This window comes from Lepidochelys olivacea (genome assembly GCF_965140295.1).
Source record: "Lepidochelys olivacea isolate rLepOli2 genome assembly, chromosome: 26".
Lineage (NCBI taxonomy): Eukaryota > Metazoa > Chordata > Testudines > Cheloniidae > Lepidochelys > Lepidochelys olivacea.
In genome coordinates, this window is record NC_140436.1 from 6,428,421 (window position 1) to 6,442,321 (window position 13,901).

The 13,901-nt window shown below is 56.1% G+C and overlaps 1 protein-coding gene across 4 annotated transcripts in view; it reads left to right on the forward strand.

Annotated features, from left to right (window-relative positions):
- The window catches only part of RHOBTB2 (Rho related BTB domain containing 2), a 30,461-nt gene that overhangs the window by 10,590 nt on the left and 5,970 nt on the right, over positions 1–13,901 (forward strand). For 2 of the 4 annotated variants that reach the window (XM_084615309.1, XM_084615311.1), the window contains 4 exons: positions 10,129–10,330; positions 10,652–10,755; positions 12,210–12,395; positions 12,861–13,879. In XM_084615309.1, the coding sequence (XP_084471435.1) occupies positions 10,129–10,330; positions 10,652–10,755; positions 12,210–12,395; positions 12,861–13,879 (1,511 nt within the window). Of the gene's footprint in view, positions 1–5,641; positions 5,882–6,356; positions 6,538–10,128; positions 10,331–10,651; positions 10,756–12,209; positions 12,396–12,860; positions 13,880–13,901 lie in introns of those variants that run through there. The other 2 variants (XM_084615310.1, XM_084615312.1) reach the window with 2 other exon arrangements.

A 13,901-nucleotide genomic window follows, 5' to 3' on the forward strand; every position in this document is an offset into this window, starting at 1 on the left:
CCGGGGGGTGTTCATAACCCTTCCGCACACAACTCCCCAGTTTGACCTGTGGCTGCTGTGATGTCTGGACGAAAAGCTCAGTGTGTGTATTTGGGTTTGGAGCTATTTGACTGGGAGCGAGGGTGATTATAAAGCAGGGCAGATGGGAGCCTTTTGGGACAAGTTCAAGAGGCTTATATCAGAGAGAGACACTGGCACACAGAGTAACCTGCATTTTAATTACAGCTGTGATAAAACAGCAGACATGGGGGAGGGGAGGGGATGCTGCTGCTTCTGCTTTGCATTGGATCCAGTTACTGACTCACAGCGGGAGCTCCAAGGGCAGCGTAGGCTCATGCTTGGCTGTTCTCTCTCAGCCCAGCCAGAGACCCCTTTGTCTGAGGCAGTGATGAGACTGTAAGAAGGGCTGGGGCTTCTGGTGAACTAGGCTCGTGATCAGTCTTCCAGGAAGGGACAAGCGGGAAAGAGGAAAAAGCTCATGTTCCTGCCCCATCAGCTAGGCAGTGCCTGCATTTTACATACACCCTGGCTGGATAATAATTTGGGATGGGAGAAATCCACGCGCTGAGACTCAGAGCTTCAGATGTCCATCAGAAATAGGTGGATGGATAAAGCTTTAGGCCTTCTGAACGGAAATGAACTATCTGCAGACTCTCTCTCACACACACACACCCACACCTGTCAGGGATGGTCTAGGTATACTTAATCCTGCCTCAGCATGGAAGATTAGACTAGGTGACCTCTCGAGGTCCCTCCTGGCCTTACATTTCTATGAGTCTATCCATCTGTCAGTCCGTCACCATCGGTACTCCTCTGTCCATCCATCCATCACCATAGATATTCATCCATCAGTCACCATAGGTACTCCTCTCTCCATCCATCTCTCTGTCTCTCTTTGCTTTCATACTGCTCTCTTTGTGGTATCACACCTGAGCACCTCATCATAACGATCTTAGCCCCTACTGGCCATTCACTTCCTACTCACAGGACACTGGGGAATTATGGGCCTGACTTAACCAGCCGTACGCACTGCAGCTGTAGCCAGGGGGTGGGGAAAGGTGGATCCTCTAGAACAGAATCTAGACCTTACATCTGGAGTGCAGCTGAGATGAGAACCCGCAATGTGCCAACGTTCCTGGACTAGTCCCTACAGCCTCTCCTGTTGGAAGACACTTCCAGAGGAATATCTGTGGACTTCTCTAGAGTCAGTACTCTGCCTCTGTTCTATACAGCACCTCCTGCTGAGGGACTGGAGTAGCTGATAACTTCTACCCCATTCCCTACAATGGTTCCTCCTTAGAGAGGCTAGGACTGGAATAACTGAATTCCCCTCCATGCGACATCCTTCCCTGTGATGCCTTCTACTGGGAGAAGCAGGGACTGGAGTAGCTATGGGCTTCCCCACAGTCAGCATTCCTGGGCCAGTCCCTGCAGCACCTCCCACTTGGCCTCCCCCATAGCGAATGCTCTGGCAACAGTCCCTGAAGTGCCCCGCGGCCAGCGCTCTGGCATCGTTGCCTGTAGCACCTCCTGTTGGCAGAGGCTGGGAACGGAAAAGCAGTGAGCTCATCCAGAGCTGGCATTCTTTCGCCGTTATCTGCTGGCTGGACCTTGCCTCGCTCTTCACTCCCGCACAGCCAGTGCTCCTTCGCCATTCCCGGCGGCACCTCCTGCCGGGAGAAGCTGAGACGGGAGTAGCAGCGGGAATGTGCTTGTTTGAGCTGTTTTTTTCAGTGCCAACGGTACAGCCTGGAGGTTTTGACCAAAAGCCACAATTGTGCTTTTGTCTTGCTTCAGACGGTGGGGAGTCACTCCGGAATTAAACTGATCGTAAAGCTGCCAGGAACTTTTATGCCACAATTAAGCACCTGCTACGACAGAGCAAATAAGCCAAATCATGCGGCTGGCAAGCAAGCTTTACGTGTTCCTTCCCCGTGACCCACTCGAAGACGGAAGCTAAAAGCAGCAGCTAGGCTGCTTGCAGTTTTCATTCCAGCCCAAATGCAGGGAAATTAATAGCTTTTCCCAAGAAGTCGACAGCCTCATTGCTAGCTTCCATGGTCCCTGTGGAATACGGAGACTCACCAGGGAGAAGCATATGCCAGACTTAAAAAACAAAAGGACCCCCCCCCCAGACAAGTACTCCAGATTCCTTCTGCTATGGAGAGAGAGATTCCTGTCTTACGAGTTAGGTGAGGAACGGCATGGGGCAGATGAGCAATGGTGCTGAGGAGAGTTGCAGGGGGTGGGGGGCGTTCTGGCACGGTGATGTTAGGAGCTGCTGGATGTCTGTGTGACTGGACTGCAAAGGTGCGAGGTGAGGCAGATGCTGGAGCGGTGACGCTGGCTGACGCCGCATTGCATCAATGCCAGGCCTTTGAGCGGTTCTGAGGGATCGTGGCTGGCCGGATCCTAACGGGAAGGGAACAGGAGCCGGGGTTATTTTGGTTAGGCACAGGGGAGGTGGGGGGGAAAAAAGCCTTGAGAAGGACAATGAGGCATCACATGATCTGGATATGATGGGGCACAGCAGCTGGCCTGAGCTGCAGGGAAGCAAAGCTGCTTCTCATTGGTCAGGCCGCAGAGATGACGTTGAGTTTTTACTTTCTCGGCTCTGTCCTTGGATTGTGAGGCAGCCAGAGGGGGCAGCACAGAGGGGCTGGGGGGAGCTGAGCTGGGGAGAGGGACCGCAGAGATGAGTCTGGGGGGGAGGCAGTGGAGAGGTGTGAGACGGGTGCAGTGGGAAGATCATGGGGTGGGTGGAGCTGGGAGTGAGCAGATCCATGAGAAGGAGCCAGGGAGCTGGATCAGCGAGAGGGGGCTACTCACCTTGTTAGGTGCTGGTGGAGCTGAGCGACCCGAGGAGCCTGTCTGTTGTAAAGATGCATAGCTTCCAGGGCCAGAAGGAACCATTAGATCAGCTAGTCTGACCTCCTGTGTAACACAGGCTGGAGAATTCCTCCTGCTACCCCTGCACTGGTCCCAGGCACAGGCAGATTTCCGCATGCTGCCTCAACCCACACCTCCAGGTAGGAAGAGAGTTCAGTCTGTGACCTGTCCCATCACTGGCATCTCTGCAGAGACGACCAGCAAGGCGGAAGAGGGCGAAGTCAAACCAGCTTTTGTACCAAGCCTCCACTAAGCAGAGGACTGAGAACCCCCCAAGCTGTTTTGCACAGGTCAGGTGCCAATCTCCATCGCTGCTCATACCCACGCAGGCCTGGTTTGAACCAGTGACCTTGAAGTGTAAAGATCTCTATCCCAATGCAGCTCCCTTGAGCCATCCAGAAACTCCTCTGAGCCCCAACCCCACTAGTGACTGGGTGAGGGGTCTCCCTATCAGAGCTGCCCCTGTCCTGATCAATGCAGCATCCTTCACCAGAACCCCCTGGGACACTGCCAGTGGCAGTCCAGCCTGCAAAGTATACTTCTGAGGGCATTCTGCACCAAAAAATGTAAAATTCTGCACACAATATTTTAAAATTCTGAAAAATTCTGCAAATTATATCTGTCAATAAATAAATGTGGAGGCTCCAGCATGGCAGTGGGGAGCAGATGCCACTGACTGCACAGAGGTAGGAGATCACCCTGTGCCCCCTCTCCCCCGGACATGGACTCGGCGGTAGAGTTGCACCCAACCCTGACACAGCGCAAGGACCAGGACTGTCCCAGAAACACCCCGGGGCCCTGCCACTCCGTGCCAAGCACAGTAGATGTAGGCAGGCAGGCTCAGCCCAGCAAGATCTAGATATGGATGAGCTTAGTGTAGGAAGATCCAGGTGTGGGGTGAGAGGGTTCTGTGTGGGGCAATCTGGGTGCAGGCGGCTTGGTGGGGGGTCCGGGTGCGAGGGAGATCTGGATGAACAGGGGCTCGTTGTGGGGGGAGGGGGTTCTGGGTGCAGTTGAAGGTGGCTGGAGCTCAGGGCTCAGCGGGGGGGTCCAGGTGCTGGCTTGGTGGGGTGCGGGTCTGGGTGCTGGCTTGGTGGGGTTCAGTGAGGTGAATACCAGGATGGTGGCTGGGAGCAGAGAGGAGGTGATAGCGGTGGTGAAGGAGGAAGGATGGAGAGGCAGTGGGGTGGATAGAGGCAGGAGCATGGACAGATGGAGTGGGTGGGTGGTGGGGGATGCAGGGAAATGGATGGAAGAGAAGAGATGCAAGGAGTGCAGGGGGAGGGGTGCAGAGGATGGATGGAAGGGAAAAGTGCAGGGGGAGAGGTCCAGGGGATGGATAGAAGGGAAGAGGGGTAGGGGAATGGGGGGAGGGATGCAGTGGATGGAGGGATGGAAGGGAAGAGGGGCAGGGGTGGGTGCAGGGGATGGATGGAAGGGAAGAGGGGCAGGATCGGGTGCAGGGGATGGATGGAAGGGAAGAGGGGCAGGGGGCATGCAGGGGATGGATGGATGGAAGGGAAGAGGGGCAGGGGGCATGCAGGGGATGGATGGATGGAAGGGAAGAGGGGCAGGGGCGGGTGCAGGGGATGGATGGAAGGGAAGAGGGGCGGGGAGGGGTGCAGGGGATAGATGGATGGAAGGGAAGCGGGGCGGGGCGGGTGCAGGGCATGGATGGATGGAAGGGAAGAGGGGCAGGGGAACGGGGGAGGGGTGCAGGGGATGGATGGATGGAAGGGAAGAGGGGCAGGGGGAGGGATGCAGGGGATGGATGGATGGAAGGGAAGAGGGGCAGGGGAATGGGGGAGGGCTGCAGGGGATGGATGGATGGAAGGGAAGAGGGGCAGGGGAACGGGGGGAGGGGTGCAGGAGATGGATGGATGGAAGGGAAGAGGGGCAGGGGAATGGGGGAGGGCTGCAGGGGATGGATGGATGGAAGGGAAGAGGGGCAGGGGAACGGGGGGAGGGGTGCAGGAGATGGATGGATGGAAGGGAAGAGGGGCAGGGAGGGGTGCAGGGGATGGATGGATGGAAGGGAAGAGGGGCAGGGGAATGGGGGGAGGGGGGCAGGAGATGGATGGATGGAAGGGAAGAGGGGCAGGGAGGAGTGCAGGGGATGGATGGATGGAAGGGAAGAGGGGCAGTGGAACGGGAGGAGTGCAGGGGATGGATGGATGGAAGGGAAGAGGGGCAGGGGAATGGGGGGAGGGCTGCAGGGGATGGATGGATGGAAGGGAAGAGGGGCAGGGGGAGGGGTGCAGGGGATGGATGGATGGAAGGGAAGAGGGGCAGGGGAATGGGGGGAGGGCTGCAGGGGATGGATGGATGGATGGAAGGGAAGAGGGGCAGGGGGAGAGGTGCCGAATAGCGGGCGAGGGGTGGTAGCAGCAAAGGCAGAGGGCGGTGAACTCCCCCCAGACTCATGGGCACCTGAGCTGTCTCCCCCCCTCTTGGCTGAGCGGCCTCTGCCAGGCCCGGCCTGGCCCAGGAAGTGCCCCGCTCCCCCTCTCAGCCAATGGGCAGCTGGGGGGGAGAGACAGGGGCGGGGCCTGTGGCTGGTTCTTGTTTTTGTGAATGAAACCAGGCGGTGGGCGAGCCCGGCCGGGAGCTGCAGCGCCCGCGGGCTCAGGGACAGCGCGGCCGGGAGCGGGGCGGCGGCGGGGCCACGCGCCGTGCCTTGGGGCAGCCCCAGCTGGCAGCAGGGCCCCGCCGGGCGGGCGGGCGGGCGGGAGAGAGGCGCCGGGGCCGGGGCCGGGCCGGGGCCGGGAGGATGCTGCTGGGGAGGACGCGGCGATGGCTGTAGGCGCCGAGCAAGGGCCCGCATCCTCCCGGGGGCCGGCGCGGACCGTCGCGGGGGAGCCGCTGGGCGGCCGAGCTTAGCCCCCAGCGCCGCCCGGGGTGCCAGGATCTGAGCCGCGCGCTTCTGACCATGGACACGTCTCCCGGGGGGAGCTTCCTTCTGCCCACTGGAAATTCCCCGCTATGTGTCGGTGTAAGTAAGCGAGCTCCCCGAGCATCCTCCTACCGCCGCCCCGGGCTGAGCAGGGAAAGCGGCCGGGCCATTTAACCAGGCGCGCCCCAAAACCTTTGCCTGCAGCCGCCGGGGGTTGTTGAAGGTGCCCCGCTCCGGAGAGGCTGCAACGCCAAATCCCGAGTTTCTTGCCGTGCCCCGGGTTGGATTTGCAGTGACGTGGGTGCCCTTTGCCAAGGCTCTTCGGGCCGATTAGATTTCACTGCATAAATCTAGGCAGTATAGCCAGGCTCGCCTTTTAGTTCTGATTCCTCCCCGTTCCTAAAATCGTTGCAATATAGAGGCGTTTGGTGACTGTGTGGGGTGGGGTGTGTTTGTGCAGAAGCTTTGCATTTTGTTATTGCTTTTTTATATATACTATATTGACAGTTTAGTTGTGCTTGATTTGCAAAAGCCTTGCAAACATGTTTGTGTTTTGTTTCCGCTTGGTTTGCACTGTGCCCTCTGTTTAGATTTGCATTTCCTTCGGCATTGCAATTATCAGGACTACTACTACAAATAATATTGTGCAAGGCCTTAGCCTACAAGATTCTTGGCACCTAGTTTCTCTTTTTTTCCACTGGATGCCTCCGATGAAGCGAGCTGTAGCTCAGGAAAGCTCATGCTCAGATAAATTGGTGAGTCTCTAAGGTGCCACAAGTCCTCCTTTAGTTTCTCTTCTGATCATCTTTTGTTGGAGATGCTCTGATTTCACCTGCCCGCCCTTTCCAGTGGCTCAGCAGGTTCCCAGTTGGTGCTGCATTCATGAGACCATTCTATTTTTGTTGCATTCCTTCTGTTTAACAGGATTTGTGCCCGCGCGCCTGCCTCTTTATGTTGCAAGATGCTGGGATGGAGAATTTTTAGCCTGAGAGTTGCTAGGAAACACTCTGGGCTCCCTGGGGTGATTCTTTAGTTTCCTTGGTAACCAGAGACTGGGGCTGCCGAAAATGAACAAATCTCGGTTCTCCTGGGGAGGTAAAGGGGGTAGATTCGGTGCCTTGGGAGGGGGATCCAGAGAAGGGCTAAGGGGGAACGGTGAAGGTTAGGATCAGGGAGCCGTACTTATGGGGTGCATTGCGGTCAGGGAATAAGGGGTTGCATTGGAGATGGGGCAGAGAGAGGAGCCCATCGTGGGGAAGGGGAATGGCTGAGAGAGGGTTTATGGGGTGATTTAGGGTTTCAGGGTGGCTCAGGAGAGGGAACGAAGCAGATGCAAGGGGAAAGACGAGAAGGATTGAGATGGGGTTATTACTGGGGGCATATGGAGGGGAAGCCTCTGGCACAACCTCAGGGCCTGATCCGTCTCATTCCATTTACCTCAGTGGGAGTTGGATCAGTTCCTGGCGTGGACATGGAAGAGGGGAATGAGGAGATGGGACGTTGGATTGTAGGAGGTAGATGTAACAGCGATAATGAAATGTGTCTCTGGCAGGGTGAAATGTCACATGGGCACTGATTTGCCACACACACACACCAGTTGCTGTGGCAGAAGTTTCACATTTCCTTCATTTTGTGCCATCCTTTTCCTCTCCCGTCTCCTGCATTTCTTTGCATGGATGCTGAAGCCTGCTCTTGCTGGCATTCTGTTTTTTAACTCCCTACATTTCTACCATGGGGGCCTGAGTTAAAAACTAACCTGTGCTTAGACAAATGGGCTCCGAACTTACTGCACAGGGGTCAATGCCAAGACATATGCCACTGAACCAAAGCCCGCCAGGCGATCCCGAGGCACACAGCGTCCACCTTCCAAATGGACCCCACGTCACCCAAAATTCTGGCTCTGCTCTGCAATTTGCTTCTTGTTTTAACTGATGGGCACTTTGGGGGCACTGGGAAGAACATGTTGTAGTTATATGTTTCAGAGGCCTTCGGAAGAGCTTACTACTTCCACTTCTCTCCTCTTCTAGGGCTGAACTGTGGAGGGGGCTAGGGGGAGCATGGGGCTTGGGCAGAGAAGTGGGAGTCCTCGGGCAGGATTCCTTATGGCTGCTTTAAAAAAATTCTGTTTGTCTGATGTCTTTGCCTTGTGCCCATCGCCACAGTATCTGAGCACCTACCTAAAGCTCCTTTTCTTTCCTGGCATTGCAGTTAGCAGAGGTCTTCTTCAGCAGGATATGAGCACCTCAGTTAAAATAATCTTTGTCCTGGGACATGCCCATCGCCACAGTATCTGAGCACCTACCTAAAGCTCCTTTTCTTTCCTGGCATTGCAGTTAGCAGAGGTCTTCTTCAGCAGGATATGAGCACCTCAGTTAAAATAATCTTTGTCCTGGGACATGCTGGTTTCCCCATCAGCTCAGGAGCTGGCCTGATGCGTTGTCTTTGAACCCACAAAACCTGGGGCCTGATCCTGCTAGGTGTTGAGCCCCTGCAAGTGAAGAGTGCTCAGCGTCTGCCAGAATGGGGCTCCTAAGGAGCTGGGATGGGATGGTATCATTGGAAAGTCCCTTTAGTACTTTTAGCTTCGGCTACGGAGAGCTGCATTCACATCCCCTTCCGCAGCTCTCCGTTGCTATCGTTACCTTGGCATTAGCTCTGCGTGCCTGTGGGTTGGTGTAGGCACACAGTACCTCAGAAGACCTTTGCCTAGAGGTAACGCTGCTCGAGAGAGAGTTCAAAGCTGGGCAACTTGGGTTTGTGGTTACAAAGAGAAGCTCTTTTCCCCTCTTTCCTCCCCACGGTAGCCTTGCAAATCCCTGGTTTAAGCTGCCATGAGTTAATTCTGTTTGCTGCGGACGCCTGCTCGCTACATGTCCAGAGCTCGGCGCTGGCAAAGCATGGCCATGTGTGGCTAGGGCTGCTGAGAGCTGGCTCGGAGCCTTGGCCTCGCCATGCCCAGTTACAACTCCAACAGCGCAAACATCCTCCCAGCGGGGTGGGGGGTGTGTGTGTGTGTAGACATCTGCCGGGTGGGGGAGAGAGGGAGGATGTGTTTGCTCAGGTGGATCTGGAAGCTTCCCAACGCTGGGAAGGGAGGAACAGGGGAAAAAAATCTCTCTCACATGACCAAGCATGAGCCTGGGCTGGAGGGAGGAGAGTCCAAGCAAACAGACAGGGCATGTGTCGTATCAGAGGCAGAGCAGTGCATGCTTCCAGGAACCCATTACACTGTAAAGGGAATTCGCCTGGAGTGCACATTGAGAAGGGGTGGGGAACTGCCTTCGCTCCGTTCCCCTTCCAAGGGCTGTTTGTTGTTCTCTGCTCAGAGCTGCTTTGGGTGGCCTGGTCCCCGCTGGGCTCTCATTGGGAGAGCGGGGGAAGCAGCCGGCCAAGGTCTCTGCAGATCAGGGTGGCTGGGGCCGTCAGGGGTGTGAGGAAGGGGGAGAAGCTCATGAGGACCCCGGATGAGATTCCCTGCTAGGAGAAATGACTCCAAGCGTGTGACAGACGGAGTGACTCGGACGGCCTGGCAGCTGCTTCCTCCGTGGGAAGGTTCTCTGGGAGGGGCACAGACCATGCGGGAGTCCCTTTAAATCGGGCCTTGTGAGTAAGGCAGGAGCGGAGGTGAAGCTGGAGGGTGCCCACTCCCCGGTGCATTCCCAGGCACTGTCCCTTGCCCAAGCAACCAGTGCTGTTTCCCAGATCCCCCCTGCCCTGGCTCTGAGCACCTGCAGGGGGCGTTGCAAATCCCAGGGTCCCAGCCCGCTGCTCAGTGGCAGCAGAGGCTGAAGTGGGTGTAAGTTTCATTCTCTTTCCGCAGGTGCAAGTTTCCCTAGGTTGGGTGCTCCCAGAAGATCCCAGCCCCGGGCCTCGCCCTAGGTCTCAGTCAACGGTGCTTGTTAATTGGCTATCTCCCCTGGGGTTTGCCATTGCTCTGCCTGGGAAATCTTTTCCCACTGGGATGAGTAGGATGGCTGCTTCCTGCCTGCAGAGTTTGGGTGGGGGTGGCTGGCCACTCTGGGGGAAGAGAGGACCCCCTTCCACTTGGCCAGTGGAGGGCTCTCTGTGGAGAGTGGGGGTCCACCCTACTGTGGCCCATTGGCTCTCTGGAAGGGAGCCCCCCATGTGTGCCCAGTGGCTCTGTGGGAAGAGGCCCATGTTGATCATGTGGGCCCAGTTGCTCTCTGGGATAGCAGGACCTCTCTCCCGCAGATTAGTCCAAGGGCTTTCTTGGGAGCAGAGGAGGCAGAGGCTGGCCCGGTGTGGCACCCAGAGCTGCCTTGCAAACAGGTCTGGAACACTGATCCAGCGTTTCCGCTGGCCCCTCGCCCTTGCTTTCTCCTCAGGTCCCAATTAATGGATTCTGACATGGATTATGAGAGGCCAAACGTAGAAACCATCAAGTGTGTCGTGGTTGGGGACAACGCGGTGGGCAAGACCCGTCTCATTTGTGCCCGCGCTTGCAATGCCACGCTGACCCAGTACCAGCTTCTCGCCACCCACGTACCCACGGTCTGGGCCATTGACCAGTATCGTGTTTGCCAGGAGGTGAGTGACGTCTGCTTCGCGGGCAGGACTGGTGCCGACGGGGCTGGGGGGACTGTAGCTGTCACAGGACACCCCTCTCTTGGAGCATGGTGCAGAGGGGTTGTCCAACAGGGCACGCACGATCATGATTGCGGTCCACCCTCCCAAGCCAAGTAGAGGCTCAGACCAGGGAATTCTTCCCCTGCCTGGGGTCAGCAGTGTCATTAACTCCCCTTTAATGTCCTACCTCCAGGGGGAGAAGGGAGCTAGCTAATTCCATCCCCTGCCCCTTCCCCTCTGCAACCTTACTTAGAAAGTGGCTGACCTTTTCTGTTCCCTCAGGTGCTGGAGCGCTCCCGAGATGTGGTGGATGATGTTAGTGTGTCCTTGCGACTCTGGGATACCTTTGGGGACCACCACAAAGATAGACGCTTCGCTTATGGAAGGTAGGGTGACAAACTGGTCTTTCCTGCGGGCCTAGGAACTAGAAGGAGAAAAAGCATGAAAGGGCAGGTGCATTGCCCCCGGGGGGAGGGGGGTGAGTGGAGAGGGAGGGCTGGCTTCCATGCCAGGAATGTGCATTGCTGTTCTGGGGGGCTGCTCCCATGTTGGGGAGTGTGCATTGTACCGTGGGGGGGAGAGGAGGGTTGGCTCCCATGTGAGGGAGTGTGCATTGCATCCTAGCCGGGAGGAGAGCTGGCTTCCATGCAGGGATATGTGCATTGCACCCCTGGGGGAGGGGAGGCTGGTTCCTGTGCGGGGATGTGTGCATTGCACCATGAACGGGGACAGAGGGCTCGCTTCCATACAGGGAGTGTGCATTGCACTTGCGAGGGGGAGACTGGCTCCCCTTCTAGCTTTAGGTAAGTCGAGGGTGCAAATGGTACAAGTCACTAATGGTTCACATTGTATTGAGTTTGAGGTTGGTGAAACACACCCACAGAGTTTATTTAATACAGACATCTATCCCTGAAATCACAGAAAAATGAAATAAAGCAAGATAAATATAACAACCCTCTTCTCCTACCTCATCATGCATACTTATAGCCTTAGGCTCGCACAAAATAAAGCAGTCTCCCAATGTTGACATACATACAACCTTATGGAGACTGGTACCAGCAAAAATAGAAGAAAAAGCAAGGGGAGGTCCCCACAAGACAACTTGTTCATACTCAGGCTTCCGCCATGGTCATCCCTGATGTCCCAGGTGGGGCTTGGTCAGATCATCTTTTATACACATTTTCCTGTTCCATCCACGTGTCCGGGACCGTATTTGATCAGGTTTCAGCCCCTGCCCATGAGTGATATTCTGGCTAGGCACAATTCAACTTCCCACAGGTAATACCTCGGTTACATCAATTATTGTCCCGATGTGGTTTTTCCATGGTTACATATACCCCAAAACCCCCGAGAAATCCATTACTTCAGCCTTCTGTGATGTACTTTTCAGCACAAGCTACGTATTGCAAGATGTTGCTAAATCTTCTAACCTTACATTAAGCAGTCTTGCTAACTCCTTTGCTAGACTATCAAAACTAGTAACAGGCCCACAATGCCACAGCTTATGGCCAAGCCTGCCTTAGTGGTTATCCGGATTCTTATGTTTCTCTACTTGCATGTTTTGCATAGCTACTGTTTCACTATTTTAAAGCATTTTAAAGCACAAAATATATAATTTAATCTTGCACCCTAAACTCAGGTCTGGATTTACAGGTCAACACCATGCAGGGAACCAGCGTTTCCTCCTGGTGCTGACCCCTTGTGCAGGGAGTTTGCCTTGCACTTATGCACCTGTGCAGGGTAGGTGCATATGCTCCCATGCTTGAATCCTGTATGGGATGAGTGCATGGCCCCTGGGGGACAAAATCGTAATGGAACCCTGTCTCTTCTCCACTCTCAGGTCTGATGTCGTGGTTTTATGCTTCTCCATTGCTAACCCGAACTCCCTGCACCATGTTAAGACCATGTGGTACCCAGAGATCAAGCACTTCTGCCCCCGAGCACCTGTCATCCTGGTGGGCTGCCAGCTTGACCTTCGCTATGCTGACCTGGAAGCAGTCAATCGAGCCAGACGACCCTTGGCCAGGTAGAGATTGGGATAAAGCAGCATACAGGATGTGAGGAATGTCAGGGTAAGCCCCAGGGGACACATATTGCTTACCAGGGAGTGGACGACCGCTTGCAGAGAGGCGAGGCAGCAACTCCCTCCAGATGGACCCATGCTGTGAAATCGGCAATACAGAGCAATTCTCTTTTGGGCATGTCTGTGGGAGAGGAACAGAGAGGGAGAAGGGAGGGAAAGAATAGAGGATAGCGAGGAGGGGAGAAAAATAAGACGAAGAGAGAGCCAAGATGGCACTGGTTGACCCCTGGGTATGATGTTCCTGGCCCCAGGCAGCCTGATCGGCCCGAGGGAGTTCTGTGTTTGCCACTGCACAGGGCCTTACGCTCCCCTATGTTGTACCTCTGCGCAGTCCCCTGGCTATGTGTTTCAAGGTCGCTGGGTCTCTGAGCAGCTCTTACTGTTGTTCCCCACCCTTCTCTGTTCCAGGCCAATCAAACCCAATGAGATTCTGCCACCAGAGAAGGGGAGGGAGGTGGCCAAGGAGCTGGGCATCCCCTATTACGAGACCAGCGTGGTAGCCCAATTCGGCATCAAGGATGTCTTTGACAACGCCATTCGGGCCGCCCTCATCTCCCGCCGGCACCTGCAGTTCTGGAAGTCCCACCTCCGCAACGTCCAGAGGCCGCTGCTCCAGGCCCCTTTCCTGCCTCCCAAGCCACCCCCACCCATCATCCTGGTCCCAGACCCCCCTTCCAACAATGAGGAGCACCCAGCCCACCTGCTGGAGGACCCACTGTGTGCAGATGTCATCCTAGTGCTGCAAGAGAGGATCAAAATCTACGCCCACAAGATCTACCTCTCCACCTCCTCCTCCAAGTTCTACGACCTGTTTCTGATGGACCTGAGTGAGGAGGACCAGCAGGGTGCGGCTGGGGGCAGTTCCGGGGCCACTGCCGCCGCCGAGCGGATGCTGCACCAGGAGGAGAGGCACCATGGGCGTGACTTCCTCCTCCGAGCCGCCAGCTTCGACATCTGCGAAAGCACCGAGGAGTTCAGCTCCAGCCAGCGTCCACCGTGCCTTAGAGCCTCCACCAGCGACGGGATCCTACGAGGCAACAGCTACGAGAAAGGGCAGCGCGGGCTGAGGCGGGGGAGGATCCTGTCCTCCTGGAGCCGTGCCTTCGTCAGCATCCAGGAGGAGATGGCTGACGACCCCCTGACCTACAAGTCCCGGCTCATGGTGGTGGTGAAGATGGACCCTTCCATCCAGCCGGGGCCCTTCCGGGCGGTGCTCAAGTACTTGTACACGGGGGAGCTGGACGAGAACGAGCGGGACCTCATGCACATTGCCCACATCGCTGAACTGCTGGAGGTCTTCGACCTCAGGATGATGGTAGCCAACATCCTGAACAACGAAGCTTTCATGAACCAGGAGATCACCAAAGCCTTTCATGTCAGGAGGACCAACCGTGTGAAGGAGTGCCTGGCCAAGGGGACTTTCTCTGGTACGGCCCAGGGGGTTCCCTG